This window comes from Pectinophora gossypiella, chromosome Z (genome assembly GCF_024362695.1).
Source record: "Pectinophora gossypiella chromosome Z, ilPecGoss1.1, whole genome shotgun sequence".
Taxonomy (NCBI): domain Eukaryota; kingdom Metazoa; phylum Arthropoda; class Insecta; order Lepidoptera; family Gelechiidae; genus Pectinophora; species Pectinophora gossypiella.
Genome location: NC_065433.1, coordinates 8,427,940 through 8,447,068, shown reverse-complemented (window position 1 = coordinate 8,447,068; position 19,129 = coordinate 8,427,940). Strand labels below are relative to the sequence as shown.

General features: G+C 38.2%; 1 protein-coding gene across 3 annotated transcripts in view; it reads right to left on the bottom strand.

The window, feature by feature from the left end:
- The window catches only part of LOC126380504 (uncharacterized), a 156,877-nt gene extending 138,020 nt beyond the window's left edge, over positions 1-18,857 (bottom strand). For all 3 annotated transcript variants that reach the window (XM_050029960.1, XM_050029961.1, XM_050029962.1), the window contains exon 1: positions 18,363-18,857. In XM_050029960.1, the coding sequence (XP_049885917.1) occupies positions 18,363-18,840 (478 nt within the window). In that variant the 5' untranslated portion in view covers positions 18,841-18,857. The remainder of the gene's footprint in view (positions 1-18,362) is intronic.
- Positions 18,858-19,129: the final 272 nt, after the last annotated feature.

Sequence of the window (19,129 nt, the reverse complement as noted above, 5' to 3'; positions counted from 1 at the left end):
GCGGTGAAGGAAAACATCGTGAGGAAACCCACAATCCCGAGAAATGCATTCTCGGAGGCATGTGACCTAACCTGTAGGTATTGGGCTGGTTTTCTCTTCGTGGGCTGGAAGATCAGACAGGCAGTCGCTTCTGTAAAAAGCCGGACCTGTCAAATCTTCAGGTTAGGTATGTGGACCCTGTGAAAAACAGGATAATGGAAAAAGCATGTTATCGTCGGACTGATTTTTCCTTGTACTTGAATTCAGGCAGTTCAGCACATTTTAAAAGTCTACTATAAATATCTTAACAGTCAGCAACACACGTGCCAGTACTAAATGATGTCCGGGTAAGTAGGTAAATCTACAATCTACAATTTGACGGAAAAACTTAAGCGCAAAAATTACTACCTTTTGTCTGGCAAGTATCTATAATACTTATTAGTTTTTAAACCTGTATGGTGATTGATTAGTCTATGATACATGATTAGTCTATACATTGCGGGATTACCTGTTCTCGTGCAAGGACTAGAACTTAATATTGCATTGCAATTCCGGTTCAGACCAGTCGTTTGCTTTAGCGTCGTGTCCTAATGCCCATGTTAAGTAATTAATTGATGACTTAGTTCATTAGTTCACCTAGCTTCCAGGAATTTGAAACTCAGGAGAGGAAATTCTAAACAACATTGTGCTAAGTACTTACGAATGTTTGATTTGTTTTTAAATGTAACTGTGTTGTAATTGACTTTGTGCTAACAATGACTGACTACAGACGCAAATGAAGAATGTTTTTTAGAACATGCTCTAGGTATAGAATATAATTCACCCACTTATATGTTTACTAACATAATATAAACAGCCTATATACGTCCCGCTGCTGGGCACAAGCCTCCCCTCATTCAATCAAGCTGCTCCACTGTGGGTTGATTTTTACGGCTGACGGCGTGCTCTCTTCGTTTTACTTTTTCGGACAATCAGGTAATTCAAGCCTTCTTTAAAAATCCTTAGCGAACAAACGACAGTCTCACAGAGTGATTTCGACAATGCCCCCATCGGGAATCGAACCCAGACCCTGACGCTCACTAAACGTATAATGTTTACTAAAATTTTAAATGTTTCACTGCCAGAAAACCTTACAGTAAGTATCATAATCTATCTGTGCTTTTCGCTCACTAAAGTATCTTTTGACACATTTGACTTATTGTGTTCTGATAACCTTTGACCCTGTGGTCGAGAGAAATGGATAACAGGTATCCGAGATTGTGAAACGCCAACTAAGGATAGATTGAAGGTTACCAATTATCTTAGATAGCTATCTATCGGTTATCTCTGTAAAGTTATTGAAAACGGTCGTAAATCAACAACACGGTGTTAACCGTATTGATCCTCTATTGTCTAGAGCTTAATACTACTACAATACTACTGTATTCTTTGTATTATTCAATAGAATAATACTACCGCGGTAGTTTAATAATACTACCGACTTACAAATACTACAGGCTACAATATAACATTTTTATTCTACTAAAAAGTCTCAAAATTGCATTGTGGCTATCAGAACAGTTTGGAAGTTCCAGCATTAATATGATGTGTACGTGTAATTACTTAATATTATTTGCAAACTATGAGCAAACAAAAAAATACCTCGTCGAAAACCAGTTCATTTCGTTAAAACAATCGCATTCCAATATCCAGTATATTCTATGAATTCTTGGAAATGAAGGGAAGCGTAGGTAAACCCACCTGTGTTGGTGTTCAAAAGGACCCAATATGTCAAACGCGTACTACCTTCTTATCGAATTCAATGAGGGACTTTCCAGGCTATATTCACCAAAAATTTATCTTATACAGCTTTAATGTAATAATTACCTATTTTCCTCATTACTCCGGTACATAATTATTCCAAAATAATGGCAAAAGCATATATAAAATAATTGTTGCTTGATTGTTGTTGGTTTACATGGAATCGACAATCTACACTGATGACTTCACTCTAGCCAAAGAGGCAGCCAATCAACTCGCGACACCAAACACTTCATGACCCCGATAACGACCCCGCCAGCATGGTCGACGATTTCCCTCCATCAGCGCTTATCGCTATCGACCCGCTAGGGTCAATTAATTCTTTCAAATATTTTTCCTCCTAAAGAACGTCCTGAGCAGAGGTTCGCAACTGGATGAGAGCCTTCAGCGCTCCCTATTTGTCCGGCCAAATAGTTAATGCCATCTGCAGCAAATCTACAATAAGTCACGTCAAGTTATCTTCTGATTTCTTAGGTATACTCAACCCACCCCATCTCGTCAGTCCGGAACGTTCGCAATACCGCTTCTGTGTGCTTTCGACGCGTAAAGACCTTAAAAACTCGAAAGAACAGCAACTTACTTAACGCATCGTTATGTGAAAGTATTTACCCGGATCGAACAAGAAATAACCAGAACCCCACCCACTTACAACGGAAATTTGGGAAGTCATCAATTATTATAATTGACAACTCTATTTAATAGATAGTGACTACACTGACAAGAAATGAATGTCCCTTGACACTAAAACTATTTACTATTAGTTAGAACAAAATATTGTGAATCTAATTAATTGATTGATATTCATTGAATATTATATTTTACGGCAGATTCTGGACGATGATAAATCGTAGCAAACTTGCTACGCTCACTCTTTTGAAAGATAATGGACAAGCGCCATCTAGCGCGTAATTTAGGAACTAATTAGTCCGTTTCATTCATTCGTTTTATGTCAATAATTCAAGATTATTTGAAAATATATTATAAAGTTCCCACTTTGTGAGACTGTCCTTTGTTTGGTAAGGACATTTCTGATTGTCTGAAAAAAGTAAGATGATTCCATGCTTCGGAGGGCACGTTAAGCCGTTGGTCCCAACTATTAGCCGTAAAAACACCTCCACCGACCCAAAATGGAGCAGCATGGTGTAATGTGCTTCATACCCCCTCCGGTTGATTGAGGGGAGGCCTGTGTATAGTATAGGCTGTTTATGCTACGTTAAAGTATTTAAAAAACTTAACAGATGTCGCTATTAATCAACGCCAGCATAAAAATGAAAACCGAGATGAAATGGCGACGAAACACGGCCTTTTATTTTCCGCTCCCAATTAATATTACAAGAAACCAATTTATACCAATCTCATTACCTATTTCCTCAATATATAAGCATATAATAAGGAGTAATACTACATATAAGTAAGTGGTATACTTACTTATATGTAGTATTACTCCTTATTTTCCTTATTATGTGGCAGCGAGTGACTGGGGGATCACATAGTATCTAAAAAGATGATAGAAATTATACAGATGCAACCACCATTACGTATTATTTATTTATTTTGGAACTTCAAATTCAAATATTTATTGCATTCCATGTAGTACAATGGGGTGTTACATAGGCATAGGAACTAAAACATGGATCCTGTAGGGCACAAAAGTATCAAAAGTGTCCGCAAATCTTCTGATTACTCCGCGTGGTGCGTATGTAGGTACTAAATCGTATGTAAATTATGTATAAGTACGTATCTTAAGACACAAGTAAGTACCTACTATATTTTTGTAAATATACCTTGTGTATTATATTATACATGTACAAACATTAAGCATATAAATATATATATATTAAGCATATTAATATTAGGTAAGTATATTAAAGGGTGTATCAATAATATTATGGCATTAACTAAGTGCTTATTATTTATAGAAGTGCCCTTCACGCACGAACGATGTTTACTTGTGAAAATCGAATTGTATTATCCTACCGTGTAGAGGAAATTGCTCCAAATAATATGCTCATTAGTTGCCAATTATATATTAATACAATAAACGTGTAGGAAATCAAAAAACAGACTTAATTACTCAACGTACTTAATAATTTATTATCGTAGATAAACTTGTTGAAGATTAATATTTTTGAATCTAATGACGTCATTTCGCAAGGTGTTATGGCTGAGGCGAAGAAATGACAAGAAACTCCAACAGCAATACATCTTTTAAATCAATGTAAATGTACTTACATTAAAAGTTATTTAATAACTAGAGGAACGCATTAATATCATTGTTATGCCTGCTATTAAGCAAAGACTTATCATAAATTAATCTTTTAATAAGCTTTTTTACATAAAGGAAACTTCACATAAGATTTAAATTCATTTTCTGGCAAATTCAAAATACTGTCTGGTATTTTATTGTAAAAACATAAACATAACCCCAAAAAGATGAATTTATTTAATTTAATCTGGAATTTTAATCTAGAGTATGTCGTTTTACAGTTTCTCGGAGAGAGATATTTTTTTACGGACATAAGTACGTATAGTTTAGGTACTTACTTCTCGTTTCAATATTCATTGCTAATTTATCAATTGTCAATATTTAAGTGCGTTTGATAAGGTTAATTATTCTTTTAATTCGATAACAAACAAACACAGTTGCATGATCCAGAACCAGAATGAAAGGCAAAATAGATTGGGAAAGAACTCCATTCCCGTCGGTCAAATTATAAAAATCCTGTGGTCTCAGGCCGAGTAAGCGACTTGCCACAAGTTGCCTAACAACGCGAGGCGCGAGTCGATTCGAATGGAAACAATTACCGATTTGAATATAGAGATTATACTTTTACGAAACGTTAACATGTATCTATAGTGGAGTCAATAAAGCCGGAGCTTCCTAACTTCTAATTTGCCAGGAACAGGTCCGATTTTGATGACTTTTTCTTTTGTAAGCGCAGTTTTTTATATCATTTGAAATCAGAAACACCTTAAGTGGCACAAATAAATATTGCGATTTAAGTAATAAAAAAAATGTTTGTGTTTTTTTTATTCAAACGAAAAATGGATTTAAAGTACTTTTCTGGTCTGTACAGAGACGGCTTCCGCGTTTTTGCGTCTGTCCGTTTGTCTATAAGAGGGTCTCAAGGTTCAAACTTTAAAAGGCTATATCTTTTGAATCATATTTGATACCTCGAGTACAAAATATGCATTATTGTAGCGGATTTACATCAAGTTATTAAAAAATAATGATTTTAAATTATATATATAAACTAGCCCTACAAAATAAAAATCCTGACCTTGGCAAGTTAGACGTGAAACCCTTCATTGACTCCACTTCTATAGAATTTGTATACTTTTAATGAGTTATGACGTTATCAAAAAAATATCATACTTACGTCGAAATTCTTAAAACATGTGGTCCAATACTGGCATATCAATGCGATATCGAATCATGGTGATGACAATATTTGCCGGTAGCGCTCTGCCAGCCAATAATCAATTAGCGAGGATGCATCCGCGGGATCAATGTTTAACTAAATGCTTGTATCCTATTAATGGGTGAAACACCCGCTGTTTTAGTTATGTAGGGGTCAAACAGCCAATCATAGTGGCTCTGACATGAGTTGCAAACGGATTTCGTGCACCGGACAGGATCACGTCAGTTTTAACTAGCTTTATGTTCGTTATCGGTTTTAGTTAGGAAGTAAGTGGTGCAGGTACCTACTGATAGTACGAATTAGCACTCATGGAAGTTAAAAGTGCCACATCGAAGCAATTCATCTAAAGAAGCAATATTGCAATTTGACATTAACGCATTTAAAGGTAAACTAAGTGCGCAATGCACACATATGTCATATAACAATATAGCTTTTTAGATGAATTGCTTTGATGTGCCCTTTTTAATCCCCCAGTACTGGAATTTAGGTCTGTTGCCAAATAATAAGAAAAACCTTAAGTATAATTGCTAAGTATTTGAAATTAAAAGTATTTGCACCGAACAGGATCACGTCAGTTTTAACTAGTATTATGTTCGTTATCGCTTTTAGTTAGGAAGTAAGTGGTACAGGTACCTATTGATAGTACGAATTCGCATTACAGATAGTTCTGTTCGCTGTATGAACCAACAGAACATTTTCCTGGTTCCCATTAGCTTAGGCGGCTAAAAATTGCCGGGAGAGTAGCGAAGAGCCACATATTAGTACATGGTATATCTCCCTTCTAGATCCACATGTATGGTAATCACCGGTATCCGCAATCAAAAATATAATAGGCTTTCTATAAAACTTTAGTGCAATGGTCATGAATTGGCTTGGCAGATACCGGGCACACAGGAAATATACATATATAAAGACAGTGGCAGGATAGATTCTTCCGTTTATCTAACCTGAAGATTTAACAGGACCGATTTTTACCAAAGCGATCACTAATCCGAACAATTTTATTTTGACATTCATTGTTGACAATGCGCACTTACTTTCACATGCACAAATGTCAAATTACAATATTGCTTTTCAGATGGATTTATTCAATGTGGCCTTTTAAACCCAAGGGAGAACCGTCCACCAACCCAATACAAGAAATAAATAACATAACCGTGGGATATAGAAATAACACAGGATATATTTTACTCCTTTTATTTTACTCACACCTTATATTAAAACCAAAAACCCCCCACCCGACCGACATCGCACCAAAGACTCGCCTTTCTTACTTTTTAAAACTGCCTTACGTCCCTTTCATTAACCATCCTCCTTTCATACCATAAACAATCAAATTCACATTCATTATCCTTACATAGCATTCTCACTTTCCTACATAACATTATACTTAAGTAAGAAATAAAAATAACATGCGTAATTTGTGAGCCTGTCACCTTGACCTGATTATCCAGCGGAACATGTATTCCCTTTGGCTACAGTCCCGCTATACCCTCGAATGCCCTGGCAACTGACATTGCATAAATAACAAACCACACTGCGAGAGATAAATAATCCGGTACCATACCAACCTAATTATCAACGGCGATAATCTCAGACAACAGAATAGATACCTAAGTGTACCTCCTGTTTTGAAATTCTTCGTTAAAACGAAAACTTCTAGAAGCTACTTCGAAAATGATTCTCGTAATAGAACGAAATGGAAATAGATGTGCCATTTCATAAAATTATGTTCATCCCCATAGTTACCTATTATTTCAGTTCGTTAGCGAATATCATTTTGACTAAGCCCTCAGAGGTTTAGGTTTCGTTATAACTAGGGTATCAAAAACGTCTCACAAATTATAAGTTCTAACTAAGTATATCATAAAAGGTTCATGCTATACCATCACAATATTACTATTGGACATTAATGTTTGCATTGCCTCTTTACTCAAGACTCTTGTCATTTTGCAATGTTGCTTTTTTAGTTGAATTGCTTCGATGTAGCATTTTTAACCCTCCAGTACCTACTGGAATTTTGGTCTGTTGCCAAATACCTATTTGTGATTAAAAGTAATTTAAGTAATGTCAACAGCTTTTTACAACATTAAGTATACACAGGTTTTTATTGTAAGTATTTGGTAACAGTACATAAATTCCAGTATGGTGACAGGTGTTCCGCCAATCGCCCACATTGAGGCCCTCATAATGATCAAACATTCTCAAATGAACACTATCCTATAATGCTCATTCCTCGCAATACTCGTTCATACTCGCTACTACTGCCAAGCCAATATTATTAACAAGTGGTGTTGTAAGTAAAGTGTTTTACAATCAATTTTGATGTGCACGAGTTCATATCAGGGTGTTAGTGACGTCGTAATGAATACTGAAGGGGATGATTCAGACCATAATTATTATTCTGAGTTGATATCAAGTGGAATTTACCATCGCAAAATTCATGTTTTTTTTTTAGTTTTTTAAATTATTTTTATTTCTATACTTTATTGATATTAACTCAGAATAATGAGCTGAATCATCCCTCTCAATATTCGTTACGATGTTACTTACACCCTATACAAGTACATACTGGTAGCCATACAAGTAGGTATAGGTGTTAGTGACACCCTGAGGAGGATGACACAGACGATGATTCTGAGTTGATATCAAGTGGAATTTCCTGTCGGAAAATTCATGTAAATTATTATGTTTTTTTTTTTAATTATTTTAATTTCCATAGTGGAATTTTTCGTTGCAAAAGTATGGAACTGAATGTATTTTAAGTAGATGTGTTTAACCAAATTGCGAGCAGCTATCAACACCATTGTGGTGTAAACTGTGCAATTGCATACGAATCGTAAGAGGATTAATAAATGAACAACATGTAACGGAAACAACCATTCGTTAATTCAAGCGGTATTGGAAATATTGTGAATAAACAATGAGGCTTTCCAGGCTACGTTTCGCAAAAAAAGTATATAATGGCGCTGTACAGTGTTGGGTTCTTTTAACCTTCTAATTCCAGGGATACCAGACCTATGCATCTTTTATCTTTGTTTATTGGTATAAATGGCGAACCTTCTTAATACACCCAGGCATAATTACATCTTCCGCCCATTATTATTCTGATCAAAATAAAGAGAAGCTATAAAGGTAGCAACATAATTCTATATAAATCCGATCCAAATATCAAGTAATATTTATTTATGCCTCTGCCATTACAATATATTGTTGGATTAATTATGTACGGTCACGAGTACTAATATGTATACACTTAGAAACCATGTCACATTAACTTTTTTGACAAATTAAACCGTAAGTCTCATTAAATGTCAAATATGATAGTGCGACAGGGTTCTAAAGTGGGTACATGAATGTATGGGAGCAATGATAACATAGGTATTTACTACGTTAATCTGTATAGTAACACCTATATTTATTTAGGGAACCTAACCTGAAAAGTCCCTAATGTTTTTGTTTTTATTTATATGGAAAAGGCTTTCCATATGTTATTTTACATGTATGGTTATGCGCTCTGCGGATATTCCAATTAGGTGTGTATATAGGAAGCGATACTGGAGTGTTCAAGGCCGGAAACGCTTTTCGCTGCGGTACATGAGGGGGATCTATGTAGGAATGGGCCCATAGAGCAACGCGGACTTTAGCTCTACTGCACTCATTTTTAGTATCAAAAACAAATATTATAAAACGTATTTTTTTAAATAAAAAGTCATTGTTCGAGCTTAGAAGTTTTACTAGGTAGGCACCATAGTTGTAATTGTTGTTTGTAAGTACGCACTTAAAGTTCATAATATAACACTTACTTATAGTAGATTTGCCGCAAATAGCATTGACTACTAGGCTGGACAAATGGGCAGCGCTGAGGGCTCTTACCGGCACAAAATTTAAGACGACAGCCCTGAGGGTGCCCAGTTGGTCTCGTTGACCTCGGCTCAGGGCGTCGTCTGAGAAGATAATATTTGTGGGTCGATAGCGATAAGCGCTGAATGAGGGAAATCGTCGACCACGCGGTCGGTTGCGGTGTTCTGAAGTGTTTGTTGTTGCCAGCTGGTTCGCCGCCTCTATTGCTAGAGTAAACCGGCCGTCAGGAACGTATACTCTAAACCGTAAGCATGCATGAAGTTATTGATGAGAGTTGAAGAAACGAAAGTGATGTTTCAGGTTCGAAGTAAGTAGAATTCCGTGGTCTCTGGTTTCCCAATGGGATGATCTTATGTAGATATTATCGTAGGTACTCTAAACATAGAACTCAATATTTTGTATTGTAGAGCAAATACTGACTTTGTGTGCACACAGAAGTGCCGGTAGGGTCGCCCATCCAATGCCATGCATCTCCTTATCTTTTTGTTTGGCATTACGAACACTAACACACTTTGGCTAGACTTTCAGAACGGACTTGCTCAAATTCTAAATATTACTGACTTTAAAATCTAAGTGAATGATTACGTACCTAATAAACTTAAGAAAATTCATGTAGCACTCCGGGGTTAAAATGGCCACATCGACGCAATAAGATAGCAATAGTGCTTTCTTAGATGAATTGCTTCAATGTGGCCATTTTAACCCCCTTGTCTCTGTTTTACAATAAAGAAAATATTTATGGTGTGAACAAAATCTTCACATTGCCAAGCTCAATATTAGTGTCAGCAGATTTTTATTTTGCAAAATAATAAATTGCCGAGTAGTCTAAGTTTTAGAGAGAGGAGCGGCCGATACTCGATGTTCAATTTGAAAACTATTGCGTTCGGACATATTGTAGCCTCAAAAATAGAAATATTCGTTCTCTGATATTTGAACGATATGCAGGATGATCAGCAGAATTGTATGTCTTTTCAATGTACTTACTTATAATGTACTAGCTTTTGCCCGCAACTTCGTCCGCGTGGCGTGTTATAAAAGAGAGATCTTTATGTGTGTGGGAGTGCATGTCAAATTTCAAGCATCTAACTTATGCAGTTTAGATTTTTTCATACAACATTTTTTTCCTGCTAACTCCCATTTTTCAAAATACAGCCATAACTAAACTTTATATTTACTAAGGTATGCATGCATGCTAGATTGAACACATCTACTCATATCTTACGCGGTTTAGATTTTTTCTAACAAATGTTTTTTTCCGCTAACTCCCGTTTCCGTGGGAAATTTGCAATATCCTGTTGCAACTAAGCTTTAAGTTTACCACTAATAATTCATTTCGGGAATTGCTTTCTTAGTGCACCTCTACGGCACCTAAGCTACATCCCTTCCAAATTTCAAGTGCCTACGTTTAGCCGTTTAGGCTGTGCGATGATATGTCAGTCAGTGAGTCAGTCAGTTACTCCTTTTATACATTTAGATAATTTAACCTATTTTATGCCTTTTCAGTATTTGAAAGAAAGAAAGAATTAAGTACTTATTTCTATTTCGGAATACTTATTATCAAAAGACCGACAAGAAAATTAAGGCCCCTGAACATATATGCGATCTTCTAAATACAAGCGACATATTCTACTACTAGCCCATAACTGTTGACTTTATATTTATCTAAATAAACGTTTGGAAAACATAATTGTTTCATTAGCACCGGGTTATTCCAAGCAATAAAACAAATAAAAATTGGCCCTAATAAGCACTTGTTAACAGCCAATTCATTCATGCTTAAGAATTATAGGGCTGTGTTTATAAAACAAACAACGCAATTTTAAATAAAAATTGACTCCATAGTCAACTTTAATTAAGTGCCTACTTGTTTTCATTTCTCATACTGGTTCACTGACTTTTATCTAATGCCATATGTCGATGTGTCTGTCTGTCCGTACCATAGAATAGAAGAAAGAGGATTCATCCACACATTTTATATGAGAACCGCTGTCGCCGGTTCAACCCTACTCTTTTGTCTCTACTTCTGCAAACACTACTACGGTAGCTCTACTGCTTCTCAAATTCCATAGCCACTTTACCGGCAATGTATACTTTAGAGAGAGCTTGAGATAGGCTGCAATTTTATCATTACTTTTCATAAGATGCATTTTTTGGTTAAATAGCCGATCGTACTAAGGTTTTTAGCTTCCCTGTGATAAGGAGGGATCTCCTTCGATATTTGTTTTGTTTTCATGCACAAGACGACCTTTTAATATACTATCGTGGAACTCCGTGAGTCGTAAAGTTTATTTGCAAAGTGAAAGTAAGTATGAACTATTTGCTCATACTTTGCGCGTTTCACGCTCACTTGGCCCTTCCCACTTCTTTCCGTGGTCCGCACTTAGACATCGGACACGAATTAACGCATGGCACAGGGTCACTAGTTGTAGAAGTAATGTTTATGGTCGTAAGTCTTCCTCGAAATAATTAAATAGATAAAATAAGTACAGCAACCCTAGCGTTAAATGTGACGATTAGCCCTAAACGCGCACCAAGGTTGCACGCACGCTCGTTTGCATCGCTTCACTACGTCAGTTTACAGTGTCCCGCGTTTCTAGGGCATACTACTCGTATGCTCTCAATACACCCACTTTAGCCTGTAATACTATGGTAACACACTACGCTTCAATGTCAAAGAAAACTCTCACTAAGGAATATTGTCAAGGAAACAACTTTTACGCCAAGAATTTTCTTACAGAGTAAAATCCACACAGGTATTACTTAGCATAACGTGGTACTTCTATAGAACAAGTGAATAACGGGCTATGCATACATAGCCAGTGGCAGAAAGACTGCATATTCGATGCTGCTTATAGTCCTGAACATTCTGAAGTTATAAGAATCGCGTCCATTCTATTGTGATCGACTGGCCGTCAGCGGAAAATAGGTATCTGTCACTACACAGTTAATTCTCTCCATCTATTTATATCTATCTCTTTATCTCTCTATCTATTCTTTCTTTTCTATTAGATGCCAATATTATCATCCCATTAGAAATTACGAGCTATAGTAACACATAAATATGTATGTCTGTCAGATCGCTTAGTCATCAAATGTATAGCATACACGATCAAAAATATATGCTTAGCTTCTTCTAATAAAGTCCTTAGTACCTGCAGCAAACATGTCTATCAGAAAAACATTCATAAAATGCTGTAATGAAATTAATAGAGCTTTGAAATATTAAAATTAAAATGAGCTCCCTACGAAAACGAGACAAACTGCATTTCCAAAATGCGCACTTTGCAGTAAGTTAAGTCAGGCTTTAGAAACAGAAATAACCACGCTCCGCGTAGCGTAGTCGTATTTTGTCAACGAAATTATGTATTTAGTTCATCAAGATAGCGTCTACTGCTTGCGACTTTGAAATGTCTTACAGAGTGTAGAAATCCTTGGTAAACTTTATTTTATATAATTATAACGGTCGGATAAACCTTTACAGATATTGAAAATACTACGTATAATATAAAAGCATGTTAAGTTGGCAAGCTATCATACTTTTTCCAACTGAATAACTGCGCCGGTTTGATTTTTATTCGTTATGGCGACTGTAAAACTATTCGCGAGTTCCCATTTTCCTTCGGTTTTATTTTTTATATTTACTTTAAATATTCTCTTAGTGTACGTAGGTACTTAAATCATCTTTGTTTGAATTTTCAAGCGAGGTTTCAAAGGTTTGGCTCGCATCTACCTGATGAAATATCTGATAGCTTACCTATTCAGAACATGACTGATAAAATAACTGTTAGTAGGTTAATCGACCTTATCTATTCTGTGTAAAAGTAACAAGTGATAAAACAGGCCCATAATCCTTATGGTCTGCCATTTTGTGCTAACGACAGGCGACGACGTATCTTTTTCAGGAATTTATGTATCTAACTTCCCGCTCGGAACTTCGTCCGCGTGGATGTTGGTTGTAACGCGCGGAACATCCTTCTCAGCCCCTTTTCATCTTTTTAAGAGATGATTTCGCAGATAAAAACTATCCTATGTTCTTTTCTGGATCTCAAGCTATCGCCTAAGCGAATTTCATTTAAATCGGTTACGCGTAAAAAAGTAACAGACAGACGGAATTACATTGGAGTTTAATATTACTTATATAGTATGAATATTCAGGAAAAGTGTCGAATAATGTCTTCTGTCGCGCAGTTCTATTTGAAGCAACGTTAATCTGCATGTACTTAGTCGCTTTCTTTATTTGGTTCCTCGCTGTCCCCATTCCATAGTTGATTAATTGCCGAGAAATAGATAGTACGTTTAGCCTGATTCGTAGTATATAAATGGTAACCCGTATGACCTTAACAAAATGCAATATGAAGGCAATTCATATAAATAAATCTCTTACAAAAATAAGTTTAAAAACGAATACTACGGAAAAATCGCGCTCTAAAAGCTAAAAAATATGAAAAAAGAAAATATTTCTCCTTCATTTCAGTTCATTATATCCGTAGTCATATGTCCATATAGGTAATAACTATTATATTGTGATTTTTCGGGGTAGAAATGGATGTACCATATACATCTGCCTAGTTATTCGGGGATAGCAGGCGAGATGCTTTGTTGTTATTTCTTGTGATAGTCTCAAAGCACATAATACCAATACGACTTGTGATGCATCTGAGGATAAAAACTACCAATTTCTCCGCTCTATTTGATTAAAGAAACATATTTTTTCGGTTATATTTTTACGCTGTAACCATTTGCGCAGCATTTAACTGGTGTATATTTATTCCCTAAAGATCGGAAATAAGAAAACTTAGAAAACCTTAATTCCAATCAAAACTGTCTTTTTCCAACTAATGGCTGTTTCTCTTTTTCGTAACATCCTTCAGACGGGATACACTCCACGTTGCACCACATTTTACTCATAGCAATTTATCACGAATTTTAATGTATTGGAGAACTGTCAAAATTGGTCAACACTCAACAGTGCTTTTAGTTTTTATCGTAAGTAGGTAAAGCGTATATATAATGTACTAATCAACAAAACAGACACAATAATAGCATAATACTTATTAGAGTATTATTTAAGAAACATGGAAAGCAAATTGGATTAGAATATCGTTTTACCATAATAATCAAATGGGAATAAAAAAGCTAACTTAGATGGAACATATATATTATCATTCCCCATTCGAAAGTTTTTTGTCAGATGAATAGGTAGACAAAGAAATCTCGATGGCTAAGTTGAGCAAGATTAATGGAAAGAAATAAAAGACGTTCCTTGAGGCAGCGAGCGTAAGGATACAGTCTGCGACGAGCGATGCTCGGCAATTTTGATTGAAACCCCTATCTTTAAGCCTTAGTAAAGCGTAGCATAGCTCAATTGATTTTGTCTCGCAAGCCGAATTATCCCGCGATTAGGCAAGAACTCATAAAGACAGACCTGTCAGCAATTCTTCATTGGAAAGATTGGGATTTGGAATGCAATCCGCCGACATTACAGAGTGCGTTACCCTGGCGACACGGTCACCTTACCCCACAAGTTCACCGACACCATCGACGCCGCTGCTCAAATCAGTCTGGGATCCAAAATTCAATTGTATGAAGCATCCAATACTCAGAGCAGTTCGCGAAAACTGCTGCTTTGAATACTTCAGTATGTAGAATTACTTAACAATAGCAGTACGTTAGCTGAGCTATATCTGGGCTGGGGGTAATTCAGTACAACTTTATTAAGTCAAGTAGGCAGAAAAACGAACGTGAAGAGCATACATACTTAATAATAATATCCCGGAAATAATAAAGAGGAGTATATGGAAATAACCTAACGTTCAGCATTGATTGCAATGACATTCGGGTAGCTATTTTGTTAAATCGGATAACGAGTAATCGAAATAACGAAAATTGGTAAAGACGTCCAACTGAATATAGATAAAGCACAAAATAATCAATATTTGAACATGCGATTTAATAATAATATAAATCATTTCGCCAAGCAATCACATAGAGAAACTTGAGTAAGCCATGAATAATCAAATAACGAGAAACTATCGCCAATAATTGTGCTGACGTCTAGACATCCTAGAAGCATCACCTCCGAAGGTTTATTTATTTTTTATCAGGCGGCGGGGGCAGTGGACTGCTATACCCTTTGTGGAATTTGTTGTAGTACGTCCAGGGAGAATTAAGCTGATAGTTTCGCATTTCCGCAGCGAACTCCACAGGTTCGTACACCAGTTTCTTCAACTCGTCGTCGTATCTAACCTCCGTGTAACCCACCAAAGGGAAGTCCTTCCTCAACGGATGACCATTGAAGCCGTAGTCTGTGAGGATTCTCCTCAAATCCGGATGGTGCATGAATATAATACCGAACATGTCATAGATTTCCCTTTCAAACACGTTGCAAACATTCCAGAGGGAGTAGGCGGAGTGCATCGGAGTCAACTCGTCAGTGTATGACTTGACTCGCGCGCGCTCGCCGAACCTCAGGCTGAGGATATTGTAGGATAGTTCGAAGCGGTACTGACGGCTGGGCACGTCGATAGCGGTGGCGGAAGACAACGCGCCGAAGCACGCGTGCTGGTGGTACGCCATGAAGCTCTGCACAGGGAACATACCGTCCGGACACACCAGGATCTCCAACTCGTCTGTATGCTGCATCTGCACCTTCTGCACGAACCTAGGCATACATGCCGCCACGTACAACCCGAACTCATAGAGCCTTTGTCTTCGACAGTTATCGTGCTCCCTGATGGTTTGTGGGTGTGGTGATATGATCGGGTCCAAACAAAACGGACTGTACTTCTTAACTGTATTTTCCTTTTTGTCTTTAGCTGTTGGTAGATGATTTGTCACATGGAATTGCCGTTTTTGAAGTCTTCTTAAAGTATTTTTCAAAGTGAAAGTCAAAATGTTCATTTCAAAATAATCAACTTCAACTTTATGGTTTATGGCATTCAAAATAATCGTTTAGTTATAGTTCTTAAAAATTGGAATAATTTTTTGACACTTGAGTTATATTACAATCCATGACGTGAATGTCATAAAAAACTATCATTTCAAGACTTTATCTCTGTAATAGAACCTCTTTTATTGTAGCTTGAAAGCCACAGTTCAAAGCTAAGTAATTTTTCATTACTATGCCCCGCGGAGGTCCGTGTTGCTCTATGCTGTGTCCACGCTATAGCCGTGCTGCGACAGTGTTTTTTTTTTTAAATAAAGACATTGTGAGGAGGAATGAAAAACGGGTTGTGAAAGACAACGTATTTGTAGCCGCCTCACAACAGTAGGGTGACACACAATTTAGTCCTTGCTTATAAGTATGTATAAGTTTATATATCTATGATTTAAAAACTGGGCAAATATAAAATTCCCTTCTACTCAAAATCTACCTACTTAGATCCTTGGTTTAGCTAACAAAGCTTGAAGGCGCATAAATAAGCGATGAGCGTATCCTTTTTAAAGCATTACTCGAGAATAAACTGAGTGCTCGGAGTAAGATTTTCTATGCTAATGATCATGATCATGTCATTATAATATTTATATGGCTAAAGTCAAACAGCCTCCGTGGTCTAGTGGTTAGAGCGTTAGGCTCACGATCTGGAGGTCCGGGTTCGATTCCCCATGGGGAAATTGTCGAAATCACTTTGTGAGACTCTCCTTTGTTTGGTAAGGACTTTTCAGGCTTGAATCACCTGATTGTCCGAAAAAGTAAGATGATTCCGTGCTTCGGAGGGCACGTTAAGCCGTTAGTCCCGGCTATTAGCCGTAAAAACACCTCCACCAACCCCATTGGAGCAGCGTGGTGGAGTATGCTCCGTACCCCCTCCGGTTGATTGAGGGGAGGCCTGTGCCCAGCAGTGGGACGTATATAGGCAGTTTATGTATGGCTAAAGTACCATAAACATGTTTAACGCACATCTACGAGCGGTTGGCCTAAAATGAAACTTTGATGGAAGCATTGTAATCTGAACGGCCTCCATGGTCTAGTGGTTAGAGCATACAGCTCATGATCCGGAGCTCCAGGTTCGTTTCCCGATAGGGACGTTGTCGAAATAACTTTATAAGACTGTCCTTTACTTCCGCTTTGAGCTTAGGAAGACACGTTAATATGTTGGTCTCTACTACTATAATCGTAATCGTTACATGAACCATGTCAGCGGCTTTTGGAAGCTTAATAATAGGATTTGTAAATATCGAGCTGAAATTATTGCATATCATAGTTCAATAAAGTCTCCTTTGACTGTTATTCTCTTCTCAATATAGCTTCTGGCAGTAGTGATGAGTTAACTCGATAGCCGCCAATATTTCCTATTCCACTAATCGCTTTTGCTACTTAGCAATAACTTATCAAAGTTCTAGTCGGTATTGTTCCATGAAACATGAAACAATGACGAAATGCAGCAGGTAAGTACTAATATTTAACTGCAACCAGTTAGTACAGTAGTAATTCCTCGTAATAGGACCTATTTGTTTCAATTGTATTTAATTACCAATGAACGATGAGTCAAGTTTCATAATAATTCACACCTTCAATTCCCGCAGTTTTGTTACAGAATGAAAGAAACTGATAGATGCATATTCTTTGCGGATAAAAATATTTGAAGCTTTCTTTTGTTTCAGCATACCCATTGATGTTTACCAATCGAACGATATTGGCTGCAGGTCGCTTCGAGTCGAGATTGAGAGTCTTCGCTCGACCGTGAATGAGAAAAAAGGCTAAAACCATTGAGAGCTCTCACTTCAGGAAGACAATAGGTTCTCAGCTGTTTTGAAACATGGCGCAACTTGCGTCACTCTGTTCTAATAACGATCTAAAATGGCTTTAAACATTGTTATGATTTAAACAAACTCCCTCCATTGTCAACATATAGTAGGATATTTTTCGCTTCGGCCTTTTGAATTACTTACAGTAAGTGGGTTATTTTAGTATTATGATAATAAAGAGGGTTTATGTACGCAAATGTAAAGGTTCGCAAAGCATTAAACATTGTAGACGCAATCGCATTGGCATTGCAAATGTGTTTGTTAACTTTTAACACCAGCTGTGTAATGTTTTTAGTAGCTAGGTAGTATTAATTCAATTCAATGGGGAAGGTACGATAGCGATCATACGGCTTCTCGATGCGTACCTAGTAGTAACTAAACGTGAGGAGAGCGTCCTGTCGCGGATTAGCGACCATTGGAGGATTGTAAGACGAGAAACATGACTCGTGGAGGAGCGGCGGGCGGCGAGAACAGCCGCGGTCGACAAGGCCGACCGGATCAGCGGGCGACGCTCGCCGCCCGTCCTTGGCAAGGACAGAGGTGACTCACCGAGCGGCTGGTGGAGCGCGGCGTGCGCGTCGCAGTCCGCACAGATGGTGGAGCGCAGCATCCGCTCGCGCTGCAGCCGCCGTAACAGCTGCAGGTGCTGCGGCGTGAACACCGTGCCCGAGCGCTCACCCACCAGCACCACGTCGCCCGCCTCCCACCAGGCCTGCTCCCGCAGCGTGCCGTCGCGGTTGAACAGCCCCATATCCTTATACCCCTCCGGCGGGCTGAGGGCCCCGGGCTCCGGCTCCTGGTACCTCTCGCATGACCCGCACCCTGAGCACTCTTCACCTTCGCCCTCATCGGAGTATCCGCACTCATCTCGCACAACAATAATATAATCGGCTTCGAAAAATTCATTTGCGCTCTCGTCGAAAACGACCCTATTTTTTTTGGGTTTACTCCCCTTTTTAAGTGAGGATTTCAAGTTGTCGTGATCCTTGTTGTGTCGCGTGTCGCGAGCGGCGCGGTCGCCACGCATCGTCGCGTGGTGTCGCGACGCGGGCGGTCGCCTGAGTGCGGTGCGGCTAGCGAACGCCGAGCGCCAAGCGGCGGCGCGGCGTGAGTCGAGCCGAGAGGAACCGAGCGTGCGGCGCGAGTGCGGCGGCGAGGCGGCCGGCGGGCGGCTGCCTCCTGCAGCGCCGCCGCCCCTATCGATCGTGGCCGTGGCCCCGCCACCGCCATCACCGTTGACTCCAACAACACCACAACACACGTTTCCATTAAGACAAAAAATATGCTACACTCCAGCAAACCAGCTTAATCAATGA